The sequence below is a fragment of the Sinocyclocheilus anshuiensis genome, unplaced genomic scaffold (genome assembly GCF_001515605.1).
Source record: "Sinocyclocheilus anshuiensis isolate Anshui unplaced genomic scaffold, SAMN03320099.WGS_v1.1 scaffold861, whole genome shotgun sequence".
Taxonomy (NCBI): Eukaryota; Metazoa; Chordata; class Actinopteri; order Cypriniformes; family Cyprinidae; genus Sinocyclocheilus; species Sinocyclocheilus anshuiensis.
This window is the reverse complement of record NW_015554217.1, coordinates 907,313-932,788: the sequence shown is the minus strand read 5'-3', so window position 1 is coordinate 932,788 and position 25,476 is coordinate 907,313. Positions and strand designations below refer to the sequence as shown.

Genomic DNA, 25,476 nt, shown 5'->3' with positions numbered 1-25,476 from the left:
TAATTTCCACACAGGAGAGACTTGGTGTTGTTTCCAAACAAAAGGAAATATATCGGTATCGGCATCGGCTATCAGCCAAAAAGAGTTGAAAATATCGGCATATCGGATATCGGCAAAAATCCAATATCGTGCATCCCTTGATAAAAGTATTTTGTTTAGTACAAAAATATACCTATTATTTTTCCAGTCAATTGAAAAAACCAAAATAAAAAAAAAGAATTATAAGAATATATACCAAGATTTAAAATGCTATCAATAGTCACATTTTTACCATTTCATACCATTTGTTTGGTACATTTAATTTTAGAGCAGAAAAAAAAAAAAAATCTTGGCATTGGGTTGTCACTTCATATTTGGACCCCTAATAAAACTATTAATTGTTTCTCTAGTGGAGGCTCTTCATCTGGGCACACTGATGGCGGCTCATGGCTACTTCTTCCCCATCTCTGACCATGTGCTCACTATGAGAATACTTTTTGTGCACAAAAGAAACCCCCCCCCCGACTTTATTGAACGATTCGTCTCCTCCACATCACCCTAGCGCCATTTTGGAGAGTATCCACTGAACGCAAACAGCATATGTTGTTCTCTGTCAGCTACACCACACATTTTCTACATTGTTTGTGTTTTGATTTGAACGAAAACAACGTATCCGTGTGGTACGGCTAACACAGAACAATATACTCTTTGGATACTCTCCAGAATCACCCTGTGTTATGATTGTGTGCATGAGTGTGCCTCGGGTAAGGTAAATTATGCTTGTTATGAATTCAGCAATCAGAACAAAGCAACGCTCAGGTGCGATTTGGTACAAGCTGGTGTGAAATATGTTAAATGTTTGCTAAATATTTTAGTGCAACTCATTTGAAAGCCCTGAGGGCTGCGGTGGTGTGTGCGAGCAGTGGTTTTTTACACACCACTCGGTGTCTGTCTGCAGCTGTGTACTTGTGCAAAAGAACAATGCAGAACAAAGCACGTCTGGAACTTGCTGATTACGAAGCTGTAAGTAATCTTCTCTTTGTTTCTCCCTCTCTCTCTCTCTCTCTCTCTTAATTGTAACAATGCACATCTCAGATTTTGTACTTCAGACATTATTAGATAGAAGATATTAGGAAGATAATAAGGTAATGACAGTCTTTAAAAAGAAAGTCGGTCTAATCCAGGCTGGCCGTAAATGTCAGGCTTTGTTTGCATAATCCATGTAAGCTCTTCAGTAGACCTGTGTAGATAGATCTCTTTCCACCAACGTCTTTCTCATATTGAACTGAGAACTGTTAACATGTAATCATTGGGCCTCCACTTCATTTTTCTATTATTAAGTTAACCCTTGTGTTGTGCTGAAAATCCTTTATCTAATTTGTTGTTGACCGTCCTTTTAAAAATTGCTTGTAATCTGTCATTATGCTATATTTTCACCAAATCTTGCATTTAATCTGTTTGACAACTTGTTTTATTTAAGTTAGCGCAGGTTTTGTATTTGTTTTTGGAACTAATTGGTCATAGGCCTCAATGATCTGAGCTTATGCAAAATAAAAAAATATATTATTTATGGATGGTTTTGATAATGTTTACTCAAAAACTGAGATCAGATAATTAAGGCATATGATAAAAAAGCCCCAAAAAGTACAAAAATGATCCAATTTTTTAGGAAAGTTGTTATACTGACCTTATAAGTAAGTTTTTAGCCTTATCTCCAAACAAGCTTTTTGTTTTTCTAAACTTTGATTATTTGAAACTCCTCACCACTCGGTGTCTGTCTGCAGCTGTGTACTTGTGCAAAAGAACAATGCAGAACAAAGCACGTCTGGAACTTGCTGATTACGAAGCTGTAAGTAATCTTCTCTTTGTTTCTCCCTCTCTCTCTCTCTCTCTCTCTTAATTGTAACAATGCACATCTCAGATTTTGTACTTCAGACATTATTAGATAGAAGATATTAGGAAGATAATAAGGTAATGACAGTCTTTAAAAAGAAAGTCGGTCTAATCCAGGCTGGCCGTAAATGTCAGGCTTTGTTTGCATAATCCATGTAAGCTCTTCAGTAGACCTGTGTAGATAGATCTCTTTCCACCAACGTCTTTCTCATATTGAACTGAGAACTGTTAACATGTAATCATTGGGCCTCCACTTCATTTTTCTATTATTAAGTTAACCCTTGTGTTGTGCTGAAAATCCTTTATCTAATTTGTTGTTGACCGTCCTTTTAAAAATTGCTTGTAATCTGTCATTATGCTATATTTTCACCAAATCTTGCATTTAATCTGTTTGACAACTTGTTTTATTTAAGTTAGCGCAGGTTTTGTATTTGTTTTTGGAACTAATTGGTCATAGGCCTCAATGATCTGAGCTTATGCAAAATAAAAAAATATATTATTTATGGATGGTTTTGATAATGTTTACTCAAAAACTGAGATCAGATAATTAAGGCATATGATAAAAAAGCCCCAAAAAGTACAAAAATGATCCAATTTTTTAGGAAAGTTGTTATACTGACCTTATAAGTAAGTAAGTTTTTAGCCTTATCTCCAAAAAAGCTTTTTGTTTTTTTAAACTTTGATTATTTGAAACTCCTCTTCTCTTCTCTTTCAGGAGAGTTTAGCACGACTGCAGCGGGCATTCGCCAGGAAATGGGAGTTTATATTTATGCAAGCAGAGGCTCAAGCAAAGTATGTATCTTTCAGTCTTTCGTATATTGTGATCAGTTCAGGTCTTTCTCATTCTTCTTTGGCTGTTTTTTGTTGTGCGTTTGAAAAAGCATGCCACCCAATCAGAAGACAGGAAAGTGATTCTTTACATGGCAAGAATTAAAATATTAATGGCCAGGTCTCTTGAGTCAAGCTGTTGACTGTTCTTATATTGTCTGTGCTAATGGGTTTTAAAAGTCTCTTGGACATAAATTGCACAGTAAAATTGTTTTTGGATTCACAGAACTTGTCTTATAAGTCATTTATGCTGTTGTTCCAAGTAATTCAAGGCCATTCTGTGAACACTTTAGTGCCTCTGAGTGCCAAAACACAGCTCAGTTGCATGGTTCATTGCATGTTTGCCTTTTCTTTTGGAAGTTAAATGTTTTAATTGCTTTGGCTTGGTGTTTGGTCTGTACAGAGTCGATAAGAAAAGAGACAAAATTGAGAGGAAAATACTGGACAGTCAGGAGAGAGCTTTCTGGGATGTGCACAGGCCAGTGGTGAGTAAATGCATGTGTGTGTAAGTGTAGAACTAAGTCTGTGTAAGAACAATGCAGCTATTCTCTTTGCTTTTTCAGAATTATTCTTTGTTGTTCTCGGGTGTTTTAAGTTGTTCCCTCACAGAGGAATGACATAACAGTGTTGAAGCCCCCCTGAGCTAATGGAATCGCCTCTGTGCTTGAAGAATTGCTGGCTAGTCATAAAACTAAAACACACATTCTGAAAATCATATATCATTTATTTCCTTAGACAATATTCTACAAAGTAAAAAGTGAAAATGTGCAGTTGTCCCCTAAAGAGCTATTCCTCCCTGATCTATCCTTTTAAATATTTCTGCTGTTTGATGTATATCTTAATGAAGTCTTAATGTAGTTAATTCAGTTATACAAAATATTTTGTAAATATTATATTTTAATATTTTTAAAACTAGATTTAATATTTTGTTGATTTATTTTTTATTTTTGTTCATTTATTTTATTACCCAATGAAGCACATTTTCCATATTTCCTATCAAAGCATTTCGCTGCATATTCATGAAATACTGCTTTAAAATCCTTAGAAAATGCTTTATGAAGATTTACCATGGTTTTATTATATTAATACAGTAAGACCTATTGTATTTTGGTAGAAATAATGTTGTGTGGTCATATTAAAAAGGCTAATATGTTAAGAAAATGAGGAAATGCACTTCATTTTTATTTAATCTAAGGTAGTTACAGTTTTTAATTATGTACGGGCTACTACTAATTTCAAAACCTGTAGTTTATATACAGTATATAGAAATTATAGTTATTATATTGATCTAATTAAGAAAGTCAAGAGCCATTCGTGTTTTTACCTGTTGTTTCTATGATTTTATTACAAATACCACAGTAGTAACTCAAGTTACCATGCAATTTCATTAAATTTCTATGTTAAATAGTCATTAAAGGATAGATTTTTACAATATTATTGCACCAGTCCATGTGTTTTATAGTGTCTATATATGTGTGAGTCACTGGTGTGTATTGCTTTATGACTTGTGTGTATGTGAGCTGTTTGTTTTGAAAGAAGCAGCAATTTCTCCCTCAATTACACTTTGCTGATCCTACTCATTAGCAATTTCATGCTAACTTGGCTTGATCTTTCAAGCTGACATGCAATAGCGAGATGCTGCAGTTCTTGTCCATATTTAGCCAGTGCAGGTTCAAATGGGGTTTATTACAGAACTCTAAGTGTCTTGAGGCTGTTTTCCCTCTCTCTCCAACATACAGTTGAGGCCTGGACCTAAAATTAATCCTATACTGGAGTGTAGAAACATTGAGTCCTGTGTGAGATGGAATAGAGTCTAACCAGCAGGAAACCTTTTGACTGACAGCTCCATGCCTTTTAAAAATATCATCCCAGTTTTCCAAAACAGGAGGGAGTATGCTGGTTAGGCGCACTGCGTCAGGCGGTTTACAGTCGAAGCAGCACGGTTGCCTGGCAACCCTAAACTATAGGTCATCTAGAGAATTGACAGTTATATTGACAAAGTGTGTGTGTGTGTGTGTGTGTGTGTGTGTGTGTGTGTTTGTGTGTTTCAGCCAGGGTGTGTGAACACAACAGAAGTGGACATAAAGAAATCCTCCAGAATGAAGAACCCTCACAAAACAAGAAAGGTGACACAATAAAACCCACTGGCACTGCAGCAAATCCAACATTTAATCAAACTACTAAAGGTTTTAATATTCTAAACCATGTGCTAGTCACTGCAGCAGTTATTCCACTCATTATACCATTGAACATTTGCATTTGAATGAATCAGTCAACCACTCAGCCAATCAGAATACTGAATCAGTCTTAAATCAATCCACCAATCAGAGAGCCTCACAAAATCCAGCACCTTACCAATCAAGAGCAGCTTACCTCAACAATCACACAGCTGCCCATGTGAAATCCCCAATCACTGATGCAATCACACAGAAATCTCTTCTCTAATATCTGAGCCTGTTTCAAATTTATGGAAATAAGGTCGTAAATTATTCTGATGATTTTCACAGTCTGTGTACGGCCTTCAGAATGACATTCGCAGCCATAGCCCCACCCACACACCAGCCCCTGAGGCCAAGCAACCAACCGAGGAAGAGCTTCGGGAACAGGTAACACCTGATTGGTTCTGTGTGGGTATAGGCAGAGTATTTGCATTTGAATTTCAAAAGTATCTGATTGTTCTGTTTCATAACCAGATGTCATTTAAGTCTCATTTTTACCCTTTGCTAGACAACAGGGGTTTGTGTTCACATCATGTCAGAATTACCTCAGTTTCTCATCTTGGTTGGAAAGTTGGAAACTCAAATTTTTAATAGTTAATAGTTTAAATTAGTTTTTTAATAGTTTTAAATATTTTATTTTGTTCATTTATTTTATTACCCAATGAAGCACATTTTCCATATATCCTATCAAAGCTTTTTGCTGCAGATTTACCATGATTCTATTGTATTAATACTGTAAGAACTATTGTATTATGGTAGAAATATTATTGTATGGTCATATTAAAAAGGCTAAATATGTTAAGAAAATGAGGACATGCACTTCATTTTTATTTCATCTATGGTAGTTACAGTTTTTAAATATGTATGGGCTACTACAAAACCTGTAGTTTATATACAGTATATAGAAATTATAGTTATTATATTGATCTAATAAAAAAAGTCAAGGCCCATTCATGTTTTTACCTGTTGTTTCTATGATTTTATTACAAACAGTAGTAAGATTTTGTTCCCTTGTTTTATTTCAATCATGGTCATGTTGTACTAATTCATTACCTTGTTTTAGTTCAATTGTGACCATGATTTAAAATAAGGAAATGAATTAGTATAAAGTAGCCACGTTTTAAATTAATATGAGTGCTCAAACTAGTACAACGTGGACGCAATTTAGATCAAATGAAGGGATGAAATAGTGAATTAATAAAACATAGCCATGAATTAAGTCATGGGAACGAATTCTTAATTCATGACAACAGTATCTATTTGTCTTTTCAAATGGTATGTGCTGGGAGCTTTAAAAACATGTTCAAAACTTCTTAAATGCTTCAGAACTGACCAGCCTAACCAGCTTGGCCTGGCTGGCTTTTTTTTTTTTTTGGCAGCTCTTTTGAAAACTGCCGATTTTAGTTCATCAATGGCTGTGTTTGCCATCTGTTTTCACACACACATACCCACATATACTCACCTTGACTATTACCACTATTGTCTTTCCAGATCAAGTTTGGGCAAGCACAGTTAGACCGACATCGATTGAAAATGTCCAAAGTTGCAGAGAGGTAAGACAGAGAGAGTGTCTGTGCTGTGATCGATCCACAAGTCTTCATTATTCTACAGTGCTTAAACATTTTCTTATCGACCTCTTTAATGGTCTGTATAGATATTACACATGCTGACAAACATGTTTCTGTTTCTCGTCCTCAAATTTACTCCCTCTGTGAGATCAATGGCTCAATTAGGATGCCACAACTTCTCGAAGATTTTGGTGCAACATGAAATGAAACTGACTTGTAGCAATCAGTTATAGATCAAAATATAAAAATGTCCATCAGTGTTGGAGTGATGTTTATAATCATATTACTTAATGTTTTCTTAAATGCAAACTATAATATCCATGTAACTTGTTTTTAAATACGTACTGCATAGAACCTATCTAATAATTTTGTGTGTTAATATATAGTAGTAAAGTCATAAAAAGTAACTAAAAAATGATTCAAATGAATTTAAAAACTCTCTTTCCCCATGCTTGGATTATATTGAACAATTACTGTATTGCATTATGTCACTGATAAGCATAACCAATTTGCATTTTAAAGATTATTTTCTTTGATTTGTTAATTCTAAAATTTACTAATACATTATTAAAATCAAAAGTTGTATCTGTTAATGTTATTGAATGGACCTGAGCTAACATGGACCAACAATGCACTAACAGGTAATGTTAACAATGATTCATAAATATTGTAACAAATGTATTGCTTGTTGTTTAGTTAATGCATTAAATATAGTTAACAAATGGAACCTTGTTGTAAAATGTTACCGTTACTTTTTATCATGAGTAACAGAGTAACAAGCAAAATAACATTCCCCAACACCAATGTTTTTGCTTTATTTATTGGTTGCATTTGAATGGAAATTGAGTGATTAGTATATACATGTACAGTGTTTTGGTCTGCTATTTTACTAATAAATAGCTCCCTTGTACTTCCTCTCTTTTATCCCTTACTTTTGTTTTTGTGATTTTCTTGTAGTTTGCTGAGTTATACCGAACAGTATTCAGACTATGACCCCTTCCTGTGCACTCCTGATCCATCTAACCCCTGGATATCAGATGACACAACATTCTGGGAGATGGAGGCCAGGTCTGTTTCAGACACACACAATGAATATTATTAGTCTTTACAGATAAATGTGTACTGTATGTATAATCTGTTGTGTGTGTGTGTGTGTGTGTGTGTGTGGGTGTGTGTGTGAGCAGTAAAGAACCAGGTCAGACTAGAGTTAGACGATGGGGTTTTGGAATCAATGAGGTGTTGAAAGATCCCATTGGGAGAGAGCAGTTCCTCAAGTTCCTGGAGTCTGAATTCAGCTCGGAAAACCTCAGGTACACCAACATGCCCTTCATGCCCCCTGCTGGTGGGTGAGGAGTACTACAACACAGCCATACATTCCACTGAGCAACTACTTTGTATTCGGCAAATTCATTCTCTTTTGTTATCCAAAACTCAGATTCTGGTTGGCAGTGCAGGAGTTAAAGAAGAGGCCGATCCGTGAGGTGCCAACACGGGTGCAGGAGATCTGGGAGGAGTTTTTGGCTCCCGGAGCCCCCAGTGCCATCAACGTTGACTCGAAGAGCTACGGCAAAACCACACAGAACGTCAAAGACCCCGGACGATACGGAGTTTTTGGCTCCCGGAGCCCCCAGTGCCATCAACGTTGACTCAAAGAGCTACGGCAAAACCACACAGAACGTCAAAGACCCCGGACGATATGCTTTTGAGGATGCACAGGTGAGGAGTTTGTGTTTTTGAGCAGCTACACTGATTATTGTTTTTCAGTGAAAATTGATGAAAACAAGCCATACAATTAATATTCTAAATGTTTATAAACATGTGAATGTACTATAAATGTGTCTCCCAGGAACACATCTATAAGCTGATGAAGAGTGATTCTTACAGCCGTTTTATTAGATCCAGTGCCTACCAGGAGCTTCTGCAGGCTAAGAAAAAGGTAAAAATTTTAAGTAATTTGACTTACAGTCATAATCAGTACAGAGGAACTCTGTAAACATACAGGTACACTACCCTTCGAAAGTTTGAGGTTGGTAATTTTTTAAAATATTTTTTAAAGCTGTGTCTTATGCCCACTAAGACCACATTTTTTGATGAAAGTACATTAAAAACAGTAATATTGTGGAATTTCATTATAATTTAAAATACCTGTTTTCTATTTTTATATATTATAAACTGTAATTTATTCCAGTGATGGCAAAGCTGATTTTCAGCAACTATTACTCTAGACTTCAGTGTCACATGATCCTTCAGAAATCATTCTAATATGCTGATTTGTTGCTAAAAAAAACATTTATTATTATCAATGTAGAAAACAGTTGTGCTGCTTAATATTTTTGTGGAAAAAATAAAGCTCAAATACTTTAATGAATAGAAAGTTCAAAAGAACAGCATTTATTTGAAATATAATTTTTTTGTAACTTTATAAAGTTCTTTACTAGCACTTTTGATTAATTGTATGCTTTCTCTGTGAATAAAAGTATTTATTTCTTTAGAAAAATTAAAATTCTATCTAACTGACCCTGAACTTTTGACTGGTAGTGTATGTGAAGTTATCTTTCAGTAATGCTTTGAATTAATTGCATGATAAAATAATTATTTAATTAATCTCAGTTAATCTCATATAAAAGTATTTGATGAAAAATATGAAAGATACAAAACTGAGATATTATTTTTGTGTCAGCTAAATGAATAGTTGAATGTAGAAGTCAGTGTATTTTTGTTTGATTTATTTACATTGCATTGAACATGTTATTAGCGCTGTTTTTAGGGCCCTTATTGAAAAATAGCTCAACTTTAAAAAATGTGTCACTTCCTAAAATAACAAAGTTTTTTTTGTGTGTGTGTGTGTGTGTGATTTGGATGATATGGGATAGTTTGTTAAGATTATAATAATGCTATTTTTCTCTTACGTTTTAAAATGAATTAGTGGTGCATCAATTGAAGAAGGAGACTAAATCTGATACATTTGAATTGACACAAATAGATGGGCATATTAATTATACTTAATAAAAACACATACACTTCATGCTGTAGTCCCTTTTTTCACTCTTCATCTTGTTGAATAAACTTGGGAGGCATACAGGATCGCAGAACCTCATTTGAAAAGTTTACTCGTAATGTGGTAAGTGGTAGTGGCCCCGCCCCCTCAGTGATGGCTTACCTGACCAATCAGACAGCAGCTCTGGTCAGCAGAAGCTTGTCTGGTGCTTTGTCCCATCCCCAAACCTTGTAATGTCACGTTAAATCATGTCATGACAGTTCCAAGAGTTAACTTGAGTGTTTAATTGTGGTTTGTCACTCTCTGCATGACTTTGCATTTTGGTCTCCTGTTGCAACAGCTGCCAAAATGCGTACCTGTTCACTTTTCTCTATCTTGTCCACAGAAAAGTAAGAACTTGTTTTGAAGGAAGGCATTGCTTCCAGGTAACCCTGCTCTTCCTCAACCTGTATGTGTTGCTCCTTTTCATGTTTGTTTGAGTAGTCAAGAATACATCTGATGTTTCTGTTGAAGGAGTAGATCACCCAAAAATGAAAATAGAGAGAGATTTTTTTCTTCCATTCAACACAAATGGAGATGTTAGGCAGAATGTCCAAGCTGCTCTTTTTCCATACAATTAAAGTGAATGGGGAGACTGAGCTCCAAAAATAACACAAAGCATCATAAGTCATCCATATGTTTGTGAGATATTCCAAGTTTGTTTTATACAGTACTGTACCGTTCAAACGTTTGAGGTCAAAACATTTTTTTTTCTTCCTTTTTTCTGAAGGGTCATGTGACACTAAAGACCGGAGTGCTGAAAATTCAGCTTTACCATCACAAAAATGAATAACATTTTAAAATATATCAAAATAGTAAATGGTTATTTTAAATTGTAATCGTATTTAACAGTGTTAATTTTGATCAAATAAATCCAGCCTTAGTGAGCATAAGAGACTTAAAAAAACTCCAAACTTTTAAAATATGGAAGAGATATGGATACAAATGTGGAACAGACCAAAATATAAAATTTTATTTATAATATTTTCTGTTTAATATCTGAGAGCTGCAGTGGAAAACAAAAAATTCAGTGAATAGCAATTTCCTCACACCAGAAAGTTAGGAATAACATGACAGTGAGTAAATGATAACTATTTTCTTTTTTGGGTGAACCTTCCATGTAATGCAACCCCTCCGAAATCCAAGTTGTTTGTTTTGTGTACGCTATCATGAGGTGTCATTGTTAAAATAACCCTCCTGTACAGATACAGATTTGTGTAAATGACCAACTGAAAGGAGTCATTTTCTGTTCAGCGTGCTTACAGATGTTTGTTTGTTGTTGTCACTGCACAATACCATTTAAAATCATTTGTCTTTCTCTTTGTTCTATTTGTCTTGTGTTTCAGGGAAAATCTCTGATATCGAAGAGGCTGCCTGCTGTCGTCCAATCTTGCTGAGCCTCAAACAATCCACCAAGGATGAGGACGCTGTCATCTTCATCTCTGTCGTCTGATTGATCCAGATCCCAAATACCCTGGACAATGGACCAAATCACTTGCATGTCCAAGAGACTGAATTTTTACATCAGTTTCTACTTGCTACTTGCTAGTTTCAGTCTTTAAGACAGTTAGACATGGACTTCTAATATTTGGGAAATGCATCAATGTCTTTCAAAAGAGGAAAGTGATCTTCTCCTCTCCTCTTCTGTCTGTCAGGGCTGTCTCAAACTGTAGACTGATCAAATGATGTCAAAACCAGAAAATGTAAAGTCATAAAAACCACAGTTAAATAGCAGCATAGGTACATTGTGTAAAATCAAGAAGCTTTAGACACAGAGATGATCTCTTCCTACTCACCTTTCATCTCTTTTTGCGTTGATTTTATTGCACTTTAAAGGATTTAGCACACGTTTGCTTATCGCTCATGTGAAGTCGCATGGGATATATCTGAAAGCGACTGGTCTTGCATTCTGTCTCATTGGTTCTTTGTTGGCTCCCTCCGTTTATTTTTTTATACCATGTGTAAACACTTTTACTTGAAAATGTATTAAAGTCAGTCCTTTATCTGAAAGTCATGCACTGATTTCTCTTTCGCTGTGCCACCTGTACAACTGTTAATAACTATTCAGAGCTGTCATGCAGTGGTAGAGCAAAGGACCGCAGGTTTTAGTTTTGCATCGTGAAACAGTTGAAAATACATTTAAATAACATTTTTAAAAAAAATGGGCGGGGGCGGATGACAGGTGCCAACTGGCATGCATAAAATATATATATGAGGTTGCTATTGCGTTTTTAACCACTAGAGGGCAATGACTCCATCCACCAGGTCTTTTCCTTTAAGAGTCTTTGAGTTACTTGTTTGTGTTTGATTATTTGGTCAGTTTGGTGAGAACAGCATTAAATCTTGAGGTCCAAACTAACCCATCCAACACTAACAGTCAGCTCTGAACAGTCTTTTATGCTATCAATACAGTGAGGAATTTAACATAATATTTGAGTACTTTAGTTACTTTAATTTCAACCAGAATATTTGTGTATATGCTTGTCTGACCAGTGTGTAAAATGGCTTTTGGGGTATTTTCCTATGTTCTCCAGACTAGTTATCCAGATATAGTGTGTGTGTGTGTGTGTGTGTGTGTGTGTGTGTGTGCATGTTTATGTGGTTTATGAGGACACAAATTTGTATAACATGGGTATGACATAGGTATTACAACGAGAAGGTGATTTATGAGGACATTTTCAGTGTCCCTGTAATTCAAAAGGCTTATAAATAATTCAGAATGAGTTTTTTTGAAAATCTAAAAATGCAGAAAGTTTCCTGTGAGGGGTAGGGTTGGTGTAGGGCAATAGAAAATACAGTTTGTACAGTATAAAAACCATTACGCCTATGGAGAGTCCCCATAAAACATAAAAACAAACCTGTGTGCGCGTGTGCGTTTCAGAAGAAAAGAAAAGGAAAAAGAGGGATGTTATTCTTATTGTGGTCAAATGGAGATGAGTTAAAAACCACACAAACAACAGAATGGGAGAACGAATGACAGAATAAGCAAAGAAAACAAAAGGAGAACAGTCTGTCCTGTGTAACATCCCAAGCCAAATAAAGATTTACGGTACAGAAATTTCAACTTAAAAATGATAAACTGTAAAGTGAAAGATTAATGATTTTGCGTCTGAAAGCTTTCGTCTCTTTTTTTTTTTCCACATAACACATCTGCTTTGTTTTGCCTTGATGTGCTGTCAAAACTTGTTTATGAAACCATTTTGTATTTGGAAAGACACTCGAGAAAAACCTTCAGGCAGGACCTCAATAATGCCACAGTGAAAAGTTCCAGAAGTCCACACATTTTTGATTGAATCAATATAAATATATGTAAAATGATAATCTGGATCAAACCCATGGGTTTATTGATGTATTTTCTATATTTACAAAGATGTTTCACTGAAAACTGAGTATGTTAACTGCAGCAGTCAGGAGGGACGGGGTTAAACCAGGGATGCAAACTTGAGTGCTGCAGATCAGGGAGCGAGAGAGAAAGAGAGAGACGATATGTTTTCAGGACTGGTTGATTAACAGTGGGCTTCTGGGGGAGGTATCAGAGAGTGCTAGACCAAAAGAGAGGGAGGGCGGGAGAGAGAGGTGTAGATGAATCTTTTTGTAACTTGTATGCAACTGATGATTTTCCTTCTGCTCTCTTCACACTCACACACTTCTTTTTGGAGAGCCACTGGGATGTGACAGTAAATCAGAGAGAAGATGATTCAAAGACTCACCGGGAAGAACTCAGTGAAACAGAATGCGAGCTGGATGCCACATAAATGAGTGAAACTGGGGAACTATGAACCATAAAGCGTGACTGCTTCAGTTTGGCCTCTGCAGAGCTGGACTCAAACAAGAAAGGTTGGTGGAGACGCACACGGCACAATCTTCAGAAGAGCTTCAAGAAAGGTTCTGCACTTCTGATGGATATCCACGTTGCTTTTCTACATTTGGAGCTCTGAAGCTTGGCCGATCTCTGACCTGCTGCTTGACCTTTGACCTCTGAGTGACCTCTTAAGGAATCACAGCAATAAAACGTGCCTTGGGACTCCAGATCTACAGGTAAAGGAAGATTATTTACTGATTGTATTAGTTCTATTTAGAATCTAGTATCTATCTACACTCTTAAAAATAAAGGTTCCAAATGTTTTTTTTTGCAGCGATGCCATATAAGACTTTTGGTTCACTAAAGGATCTTTCAGTGAACAGTTAATTAAAAAAGGCATTCTTTGCTCAGTAGGTTCTGCTACTGTAACAAGCCAAAGACCCCTGGTGCTTTTTAGAACCATTTCCTTCTCAAAACCATCTACTGAAGTTATTATTTTGTGTTTTTTAAGTAATTCTTCATAATCTAAACGTAATGGAATGAAACCTATACTGTTTATCATGGAGAACCACTATTAAGAGCAGGGATGGAGAGAGTGAGTCTGACAGTGAATGTTTAATGATGGGGACATGTGCATGAGAGAACATGTGAGGTTGTGTGACAGTATTGGCTTCAGTCCTGCTCATGCGTGTGTGTTTGCGACTGAAATGCATGATTGGCATTATAAAGAAGGGCATAGAAAAGGATCAGCCGCAACTCAGTTCAAAGTGGTGACTGCCCCTCAGAGCGCATTAACCTGAGTGGATTTGAGCCTGATAGCCTTTGAGTTTCCCAGTGACCTTCTAATTCCCCACCACTCCTTCATAAACCAGTACTATTGAGAATGATGGCAATGTGTGTGTCTATGATTGAGGGCTAGAGTATAGTTATAATTATGATTAGGGTAGGGTTTGGTTAGGGTTAATGCTATGGAAGGTTTATGCTATTATAATAAGATTAGGTTAGGATTCATTTGTGATAACTGTAATTATCCTACATTAACAGCAGTGGATGTGAATGGTAAATACTTGAGTAAGGTACACTTGACTGTGTGTTGTGTGTGTATTTGATGGAGCTGAAGTCAGACTCAAAAGCATTATGTGAAGACAGCCATCAGAGAATTTAGTCACTGATATGGTTGAACTGTTCAATCACACTTCAAACCTCAGCTATGTATTGTAACATGAGTCTGACCCAACAGTCCTAAACCACAGATATTTCATCAACTCTTACTGATATAGATACCCATATACCACATGGTGAAAAATCACACCATGGAAGCACTTCATACTGTACGCTTAGCCTGTGCTTTAGCTGAAATCTAATCTAGATTAATCTGGAGTTTGGAAACCTCTTTGTACAATCTTACTTATCCTAAATGCATTTTGGCTCTTTGTTGATGGCCACTTCTTTCTTTCTTTCTTTCTTTCTGTCTCTCTCTCTCTCTCTCTAATTTCCCCCATCTGTAAATATTTCTGGGGTGACAATATATAGATGTTTTAAAAACAACTGGAAGTGGACATAATATTAAAAGCAACATTTGACAGCTTGTTCTGTGGTGGAGTTTAATTCCTGCCGCCATTTCTTGGTGTTTACTCAGGAATGCATCTGGCAACTTGTGGGCGAAACCTTTCATTATCATAATCTTTTCAATATTGTCTATATAGTACGGTGCCCGGGAGGTGACATGGTCGGTCGCTTAGTTTTGTCGTGGCCACGACATAATAACTCGTGGGAACGTGATAATATGTTGTGGCCACGAGATATTAATTCATGGGAACGTCATATTAACTCGTGGAAACGTGATATTATGCCGTGGCCACGAGATCATTTTGTCGAGGTAATGTTGTGGCCACGACTTCTTATGTTGAGGGAACGACATATTTTTCTCGTGGCCACGAGTTAAATGCGTAAACAAACCTGCGTAAATGGATAAAACATTGTTATTAACATTAAACGTTTAATTTAATAGTTGTATATTATTATTATTAGGCTACATTAACTTATTAGGGCTATATTTTTATATTTATTGTTATATATGCTTATTTCCCCTTTCAATATCGCTTTACCTAGTTAACGTTTTGTATCATTATGCTAGCATTTGCTAGCCTACCATATATTTTGCAAATAAACGCCTGACAATTATGAAAAATAAAGTTTTGACTTTGATTGCATTTATGCCTATGTGTGATGATAAATGATCGTGTTGTGTTTTCATTTACAAATGAAACTACGTGAATGATTAATTCCTCAACGAAACACTAGTATTTATAATTATTGTCTATTAATTAGCCGAAATAAAATGAAATAGGCCTATATGTTAAATTTAAACTGCATTCCAGCAAAAATTCCAGTCAGCATAATGATTAATTCCTTAACGAAACACTATAGTATTTATAATTATGGTCTATTAATTAGCCGAAAAAAAATGAAATATATGTTAAATATAAACTGCATTCCAGAAAAAATTCCAGTCAGCATAATCAAAGCTTTATTGGCATGTCGAGCATTTACAGTAGGCTATTATTTACAAAAGTATTCAGAACGTTAAGTAAAGAGATAGGAAAAAATGAATATAAATGAATATAAAAATATAACTAATAATAATAGGCTAATAATAATAATATACAAATATTACGGGGAAAAGACGATCAATTAATGCACTTACAAGACTGTAGGATGGATAAAAAATTTTTATTGTAAGCCTATTTTATATTATGCCCTTTATGTAACATTTATTCATGATAAACTTCATTTGAATGCTGACTATCCCACGTAATACAGTCCGGTAGCCAAGGCCTATGGTTAATTTAATAATCTAATAATTTCTATAATAAATAATATAATAATTTATTAATTCAAAATAAAATATTAATGAATCCATCTCTGGTAATCCCGGGTTGCTATGGTCCCGCAGGTTTGTTTACGCATTAAACTCCTGGCCACGAGAAAAATATGTCGTTCCCTCAACATAAGAAGTCGACATAAGGATGTCATTACCTCGACAAAATGATCTCGTGGCCACGACATAATATCACGTTCCCACGAGTTAATATTACGTTCCCTCAAATTAATATCTCCTGGCCACGACATATTATCACGTTCCCACGAGTTATGTCGTGGCCACGACAAAACTATAGGCCTATAGATATGCCCACCTGGTCCCTAAAGTTGTCATCTTTACATGAAAAATACACTTAAAAATTGCAGACATTTGTACAGTGTGTTGAAAGGAAATTATTAAAATCAGAAAATGTCTCTAGAGAAAAAATCTGAGCATTAAATTATGTTTTATTAACAAACTCTAGGTTCGGGCCATTCCCGAGCTTGGAGCCCTTCCCCGGACAGCACCCCAAATATGCATTACCATACTTCAGCTAATTATATGTAAGTGTGAACTCGTGAATAGGTTTAGACTGGGCTTCAGGGCAGATGTAGTCTTGACATGTTTAAAAGGCATTAAAATGTTTCCTTAATTAGAAATGATACCTTCTGCAATTGTGACTTTTTGTGTAATAATGGCATGGCAGCTGAATTTGAATTTAATTTAGCATGTTAGAGCTTTTCTTCTATCAGAAATGTAATGCTAATTTAAAGTATTTGTAAGGGGACTTGTATTTGCAAGTATTTTTTTTTTTTTCAAGTTTCATTACAATACTTTTTCTATCCCAGCATAACATCCAGAGACAACTAAAGTAAACCAAGTGTAGGTTAATTCCCCCAAAAGTGTGAACAGCTAGATGCAATCAAAACATTGTTCCATTTGACCAACCAATAGCAGAAGGGAACATGTTTGAGGAAATTTGTTTGAATGTAGTCATTATTTTTGGAAACACACTTCAGCTCATGTGTGTGTGTGTGTATATTCTGTAAAGAGATTGTCTTGTGGCAGAGGGAGGTACATAACTGCTGTGATGATAACTTGTCAAATTCATAATTTTGTGGCGCCAGTGTGCGATGATGTTTGTGTGTTTTAATGGGTGTGAGATAGAGAGAGAGCTTCAGAGTTTGACATGTGGCTTCGTGTGACTGTTGTTTTGGATTGGAGATGTTGTGGAAGTGTGAGGGAAGGCTCGCTGTGGGTTTTGAAAGTGGTTGGTCAAATGCTGGTATCACATGCTGGCTTCTGCTCAATGAGAAATGCTGGTATTTGTGGTTTGGTTGTTTTTATGCTACACTGATTCTCTTACATCAGTCATTTGGCTTAAACCGTTTTTAGCAGCTGTGCTCTGTGGGAACAGGATTTGCAACAAAGTTTCGATGTGAAATATATATTTAAAAAAATATATATATATATATAAAATATATCTAAAAAGAAAAAAATATATAAAATATTTTAGGGTAAAACACAAATAATCCTGAAAATTAGAAAGGAGCTTAATGTATTTTATGAATCAATTTATATTTTTTCCTTTTTTTTTTCTTTTGTCATGCACATCATGGCAATCTTAATCCATTAGCAACAATGCAATGTGAAATATTGCCAGGATTTTTATTTTTTTTTAAAGCAGATTTAATAGCATGACTAGTCCATTTGGCGGCATGGCTTAGTGGGTACGTCGCCCAGAAGGTCCCAGGTTTGAGTTCCATCTGAGCCAGGAGGCCATTCTTTGTGGAGTTTGCATGTTCCCCCCGCTTCAGCTCTTCTGCAACCCTACAGAGGATTTGGAGAATGGATGGATGAATGGTTAGGCCATTTTCTGTTACAAAATACTGTAAAAAGTTATTATAGCACAGTATTGTTTATTATTATATATTTTTTTTTTCTGGGACCTTATTTACTATTAACTAATTTTCTTTGTGCTGATTGATGTGATTGACTCTTAAGTCTATAGCTCATCTGCTAAAATATTAAATTTGATAAACGATTGAGATGAATGGTAACATTTTGGTATAAGATGTAAACCATAAAAACTTTACAAAAAAGTACAATTCATTAATGTTAGTTGATGTTTTTGGTATAATGAATCAACAAGTAAAAGTATTTATTTATATTATATATAAATAAACAAGAACTACAAGCACAATTCTGCTATATCACTGTGAAGTCACAGTATACTGTTCAAATATAATAGTGTAAAAACACTAGTATAAAAATGGCAGTGAAGTGCAGAAACTGCAGTCATGTTTATGCTGTAAATTCACACTATTTCTTACAGTGTGGATGATCTGTCTTTGACTTTCTCACATGCACAGACAGATGGGAGAGAGATAGAAGGTTTGTGTTTATTTTCTTGCATATGTTCCAACTAGACACTGTCATTATCTCCAAACCACAATTTTTCTCAGGGGAGATTTATAGCCCCTGTCTGTCTGTGTGTGTGTGTGTGTGTGTGTGTGTGTGTGTGTGTGTGTGTGTGTGTGTGTGTGTGTGTGTGTGTGATTCACTTTCACAATCTGAAATGTGGTTCAGGTATAGACAAGTGAGCTTGGTGGTGTGTTTGTGTATGTATGTCACAGTCCTCTGAGTCACTGTCACATTCCCTGTTTTTTCACACATAATCTTGAGCTACCAGTAAACGAAGCCTTAGTCAGCCTGTGGTCATCTAAATGAGAGAAACCCAAAACTGCTAAACTTTCCACATCCTGATCTAATAATGTTCACATAGTGCTCTCCCCACTGTTTACTTGTCCCCTGCATATCTCACCACCGCCATAAGCAAAGCCCTCATTATTTAACCCTGCCTCACCAGAGACATAAAGGCCACTTCCTCGTAACCTCATGGCTTCAGTAGCATTCCCTTTTGATGGGCGGCCCTGTTTATTTGCATGAGCATTCTGGGACTGGTGTAAAAGTAAACAGCATTAATGGCTGCCGGCGACACTGACGGAGGGAGATACGTATGGTTAATCCATTCCCTTCTGCCACCATGTGAGTCACAGTTAGCTGTAGCCTCAGATGTAGCCGATTCTCCCCAGTAACCCAGATTTATAGAGCTTAAAGGGACAGTTAACCTCTACATGTATATAATTTTATTTTATTTTTTTACTCATCTCTGTGGTGTTTCAAAAAAGAATTTCTGAAGACTGTACTGGTCACTCTTTTCCATTCAGTTTCCACAAAGAATCTGGGCTGAAGCTTCCAAGCTTCAAAAAGGAGCAAAAGCACCATAAAGTATCATAAAAAGTTCTGTGATTTGTGTGTTATACTATATTTGATCTCTTCTGAAGTCATACAATAGCTTAATGTGAGAAATGGATTTATATTGAAATTATATTAAAAAAAAAAAACTCCAGTGAGCTGCAATTAACGTGTCAGTAAATTGAGCTGGAGAATCAGATCAGTTTAATTTGTGAATGAATCACTCAGATGGGTTTTGCAACCCATATTAATGATTCACTAAAAAGATTTGACTCAGGAACAATTTGTTCATGAATTAGAACTCTTATTCTGAATTATTTTCAGTGAAAAACACCTTAAAGTTGAATCTGCTTCTCACACAAAGCCATGTTCATGGCTTCAGAAGAGTTTGAATGTGGTGCTTTGAATCATTTTTCAAGCTTGAAAGCTTTAGTTCAGAAAGTCATACAGATTTGGAATGACGTGAAAGTGAGTAAATTATAAATTAAAATTTTTGGATGAACAATTCCTTAAATGAAATCAAAAGGTACCTCTTTTTGAAAAAATTTAATGTTTAAACATAAACCTTACTGATCAGGATTGCTATTTGTGTGCATGTATGGTTTCTACATTTTAGAGAAAGTTTAATATTTTCTTGACTTGAATGTTGCTCAACTTTTCTTTTTTATAATGTGAAAAAGAATTTAATAGTTATTTATGTGACTTGTGTTGTTTTGCCCCAGGCTTTCTGTGAGCTCTTCTGGTTGGTCTGTCCTGAAAAACATCCATATCCATTAAAAAAAGCCACAGGGACATAAAAACAATTCTATTAAAAGTCTATGTCTTTTAAATACATGAAATACAACTGTGCCTCATTTCCAGACAAGATGAAAGAGGTTGTTGGCCATGAGAGGAGTGAGAACATGAATGAAACAGACAATGCCAGTGGTTGTAGAAAATCAGAAATGTCTGAGGTTATCAGAGGGTTATCTAAAGCAAAACTGACAGAGGGCGCCATGATAAACAAGATTGAGAGTGCAGACCAAAGACAGGGTTTAACGTTATCAGCATTACATAAGAACTGCTGCTTTTTAAGAATAGACAAACTGCTGTAAAACTGTAGTCGCCGGTCTATTCAACCTCAAATTCCACAAAGTACCATGTTATCGCCATGGTTGTATAGATTGGCCTATGTCATGATAAACTGTGGATACGTACCTAATACCTCATATTAATCATTTGCTGTACCTTGGAATAACTTGTAATATCTGATACCATCACGTTTTGCAAGGCTAAATTACAAGTAATGAGTACAAGACTGTTTGTTTCCATGTTTTACAAATGACTATCTGTAAACAGTGCTTACACGTTTTGCCTAGGCTGATATCCATGGGAATGACACATGTGACCAGTTTCCTTTGTTTTTTTTTTTTGTTTTTTGGCGTTTTATGCCTTTATTTAGATAGGACAGCAAGCGAAATTAAAGAGAAAGTTGGGGACGGGATCTGCAAGGTCTGCGAGACGTGACTCGAACTCGGGACGCCCGCCCGATGCGAAATGGCGATACATGTCAGTGCGCCGCACGCTGCCCACGAGGCTATAGAATATACGACGAGCTAAATCCTAACAAATGAATCTTGAGTGGGATCGTTTTAGTGAATCAAAAACATACAGCGTGAACAGTGTAGTACGACTCCAGAACGAGTGAACAAATATTATGACTCGGTTCTTTTTAGTGTGAAACGTCTTGAATCTGGGCAGGGGAATCCCATTTTCCAGGAATTAGCACTGGCTCTTATGTACTAGTTAATTTTGGTCAGTTAAATGTTGCTTAAGACATGTTTCTGTATTTGGTTGTTTTGTGAGTATTTGCACCACATGTGTAACTGTTAGTCAAACTGATGCAGATGTTTTGTTAATTTGCTGGTGCTTTTTCTATTTGCATGTGTTTTCTTAAGTTGCAGCGCGTTGAGCTCTCTCGGCCACCATAGTTTGTTTTTAAATTTGGTACGTTTTTTTTTTAGTAGTAAAAAATCATCTATGCTTCATGTGGTAAGTGAATGAAAATCATGCAAATTAACCAGTCTTGCCTGATTTCTTTTTGTCTGAGTAAATGCTGGTTATAGTGAATAAAATGCAAAGTTTACAAATTGGACATAGTTCAGTATGATGACAAACTATTCATTTGACAATGTATACATTCAAATCCCTAACAGAAGCATTAAAGTTTCTCCCTATTTTGAATCTTTTCTCAGGATGTTCTGGAAGCTGGCAATACCTGCCATTTTGGCATGGACCCTTTTTGTATCCACAGAGACCAAGAGGCCACGCCCCCAAGGTTCCATCCCCTCCCCTTACAAGCTAAAAGGCAATGATTTATCATCACCAACCCACACACTTGTGTCATTGCCCCAGCATACATCTGCACGACGACAGAAAGGCAAACACGACATGCTGTCGTCGAGTCGCGAGGCCCTGGTGGTCACCGAGAGGAAGTACCTGAAGAGCGACTGGTGCAAAACACAGCCATTACGTCAAACGGTGAGTCTGGAGGGCTGCCTGAGCCGAACGGTCATCAACAGGTTCTGCTACGGCCAGTGTAACTCCTTCTACATCCCACGCCACCTGACGTCTCAAACCTCACATCGAAGTCGAAAAACAGCGTCCACGCCAGACCACAACACTTCATTCCAGTCTTGTGCATTCTGCCGGCCAAGCCGGATAACCACGGTCACTGTACGGCTTCACTGTCCTGGGCTACAGCCACTGTACCGACAACGAAAAGTGCAGCGGATCAAGCAGTGCAAATGTGTGTCTGTTAATGTCAATGCTGTGTACTGAGAAGGCACACATATGAAACAATGCTATAGAGTGTTTTTTTTGGAAAAACTGGGGCCACCCAACAATTAATGTGTGAAATGTGCCAAAGACAACAGCTAATCAGAAGACTGGCCACCATCATTATGTCTGGACTGTACCAAGTATGCTACCCAGGAATGCTTAATAGCTGCCGAGCAGCGATGGAACACAAAGATGGATTTTTCTTCTTTTTTGACAAATATTATGAAGCTGAGAGTTAAATTACATACAAGACTGAAACAGTAAATAACATTCATGTATTTTAAGTGAACAGTGTTTGACCTTTGACCTCTTGAAAGCTTTTCTTTAACAAAACATGGAGCGTCTGTATTCCAGCAGTCTCCTGCTTTACCTCAGCAATGCTGATTCTCTGTAGAGTGCAACAGTCAGGGTTCCGGAAGTAAAATTAAGCCATTGGGATTGTAGTTCTTTTTCTCGTTAAAATTAAGTATACAGTCTTGTAGCTTTGCCTTTTTCAAATGTTTTTTTATTATTATTTTTTATTTTAGTTTGTAATGTCATTATTCACTTCTTAGCTGGTTGGTTTAACTCTTTAACAAAAACGTTTTAAAAATCCCTGTATGAAAAATGAATGGAAGTAATACTTTCGCAACCAAGGCTGCTGAAATATTGGGAGGGCACTGTTGCACTCTATTAGTCTTGATACTTGAGAACAGTGGAAACGGTCTGACCACTGTCTATCTTCACCATCTTGTCTTACCTACCCAGCCGTTGTATATGTCAGCGCTAATGAAGGACAGAAGAAGACATGAAAGGATGCTGGGTGACTGTGGACCTTATCGACAGGAAATTAAAGGGGGGGTTGCTATATTTTGACTAAGGACAGGCTGTCAGTTGAGGATAAACTATATTTTGACTTGGTGCTGCCAGTAGCTTTGCTCCATCTGATGGAAATGATGCTGTTGGTTTCAGTTCATCCAATCTGGGCTGACTTTGATCAAGCCCGCAAAGAGTTTGAGCCTTACCATTGTTATGATGAGACACAATGTGCACAACATAAACTGAGATTCATAATGGTTTAAATCTTTACCTTAAAGTCTAACAGACAAGTTTTCATTAATGACACTATTTAACAAAATAGCAAAAACTGTGTAGATAAAGGAAATTATATGACAAAGCAACCATAGAAAATCTATGAATATAAAAAATATATAATAAACATGTCTTCTAAAAATAAATCTATTATTTCACATTACAATATGATTTTTGCTTCTTTCTTTTTTTGTATTTTCTATGCACCTTTGTGTTTGTAATTGTTTTCTCCAATATCTCCAATAGGAAATGACATAACATTCATACGGCAGCTGCTTCAGTTAATTTCTTAATGCAACACACAGAGAAATAGCACAGCAATGATCACGCAAGAAATACAAAACTGTCAGCTTCTTTAATTGAAAATACATTTAGATAAATTAAAGGTTATTGGACACAGTGAACTACTGACAACAGCTGTGCACACAAAATAATAATGGCATAAGTCTTAATATTTGCATATGTTTATCAACCTTTCATTAAACACCTTACAGTTCAGTTGGAACAGAGAATCTCACAACATATCACTCAACTTTGTGTAAATTTCATAGGCTGAGGTATATAAACACCTGTAGAGGAAACAATGGATGCAGATTATTATAAAATTTACATTTGAAGAATAAGATGGCTGTGACTCTTCATATATGAATCACCAAAATACACTCTTTTATGACTTTATACAGGTCAGAGTCAAACATATCCAGAGATTGTCCTTTCTTTATGAATTCAGTTATTCCATTTTCTTAAATGTAGGGATATAACGATTCACTCAACTCACTATTCGATTCGATTCACGATTTTGATTTCACGATTCGATTTTCTCACGATTTTCTTTTTTAACAAAATGAGATTGAAGACATTATACAGTAAATGAAAAGGTGTGGTTTTATTAGGCTATTGCTGCACATTTCTTTGTGAAATTAAAATAGAACAAAACTAAATTGAAATTTTAAATCAAACCCAGATTTTCTCACGATTTTTTTTAACAAAATGAGATTGAAGACATTATACAGTAAATGAAAAGGTGTGGTTTTATTAGGCTATTGCTGCACATTTCTTTGTGAAATTAAAATAGAACAAAACTAAATTGAAATTTTAAATCAAACCCCAAATCAAACAAGTTACACGAATAAAAGAAATCTCTTAATATGAACAAACTAAGGCTTTGTCTGTCCTCTTTCAATTTAAAATTAGAAGCAACCACTGGATTTGAATCATGATCCAAACAAAGATGCAGCATACATGCAGCATGAGTCGTTTTTAATCTAAATTAGACCGTATAATTTCGAAATTTGAAGCAAAAACAGAATGGTCTGACTCTAGTTTTGTGAAACTATACTAGGGTGAATTCGGGTAATCTGGGACATTTTTTGCAATTTTGACTTCTGTGATTTATTTCGATATCTATCTAACACATTAGATCAACACATTAGACTTTTCTGAAATCCCTAAGATGTTTTCTAACCACACCAGAAGATAGAATGATGATATTATACCCAGAGGAGACATGCCACACCTATTAGTGTTTTTTGTGCCAAAAAAAAAAAAAATCTGCCTGAATTTGATAATCTGTAACACCGTGTGTCCCAACCAGACACGACGCGATAAAAAGTATCTTTTCCATGTAGTTTTTGTTCTAACCACCCGCGACAGCGACACGTGACAATAAGCAACAGTGAGACACAGGATTCTATTTTAGGATTCGGTTTTTATTTTCTGCGACGTCGCGGCAGGAACAACATACAATTACAATGATAATCTCAGGGAATGATTATGTGCTTTATTCAATGGTAAAAGTGTCTAACGTGAGTTTGAATATTATTTTGCTTTATCTTTATTCTGAGCAGTGTTGGGGAGTAACTAGTTACATGTAACGGCGTAATTTAATTACAAAATAAATGTAACTGTAATCAGTTACAGTTACTAAGAAAAAATGTGTAATTAAATTACAGTTACTTATTAAAATATTAACGATTACAAAGGGGATTACATTTGAATATTTACACACATCCACATACAGATTTAATTGATTTTTTACCCAAATTACACTGACTACTCTGAGACATCCGGCCCTATAATTTCCGCGATGCAGAAAACACAGACCGGTTCGTAGAATCCAGTCATAAAAACGGAATTCC

General features: G+C 35.9%; 2 protein-coding genes across 2 annotated transcripts in view; both read left to right on the top strand.

Annotated features, from left to right (window-relative positions):
• Positions 1–11,492, top strand: part of LOC107671131 (regulator of G-protein signaling 7-like) — a 61,196-nt gene extending 49,704 nt beyond the window's left edge. The window contains exons 5-17 of the mRNA XM_016463983.1: positions 390–520; positions 1,703–1,828; positions 2,588–2,664; positions 3,104–3,185; positions 4,752–4,826; positions 5,208–5,306; positions 6,411–6,472; positions 7,445–7,555; positions 7,672–7,797; positions 7,923–8,070; positions 8,162–8,203; positions 8,334–8,423; positions 10,871–11,492. Coding sequence (XP_016319469.1) covers positions 390–520; positions 1,703–1,828; positions 2,588–2,664; positions 3,104–3,185; positions 4,752–4,826; positions 5,208–5,306; positions 6,411–6,472; positions 7,445–7,555; positions 7,672–7,797; positions 7,923–8,070; positions 8,162–8,203; positions 8,334–8,423; positions 10,871–10,921 — 1,220 coding nt within the window. The 3' untranslated portion in view covers positions 10,922–11,492. The remainder of the gene's footprint in view (positions 1–389; positions 521–1,702; positions 1,829–2,587; positions 2,665–3,103; positions 3,186–4,751; positions 4,827–5,207; positions 5,307–6,410; positions 6,473–7,444; positions 7,556–7,671; positions 7,798–7,922; positions 8,071–8,161; positions 8,204–8,333; positions 8,424–10,870) is intronic.
• Positions 11,493–13,036: 1,544 nt separating this feature from the next.
• LOC107671110 (gremlin-2-like) lies at positions 13,037–22,652 on the top strand. The gene is made up of 2 exons (XM_016463956.1): positions 13,037–13,562; positions 21,682–22,652. The coding sequence occupies exon 2, from the start codon at positions 21,683–21,685 to the stop codon at positions 22,265–22,267; it is 585 nt and encodes a 194-aa protein (XP_016319442.1). The 5' UTR covers positions 13,037–13,562; position 21,682; the 3' UTR covers positions 22,268–22,652.
• The last annotated feature ends 2,824 nt before the right edge of the window (positions 22,653–25,476 follow it).

Excerpts from the sequence above, each read along its gene's own strand:
- LOC107671110 (XM_016463956.1), top strand. The coding sequence starts at position 21,683 with ATGTTCTGGAAGCTGGCAATACCTGCCATTTTGGCATGGACCCTTTTT.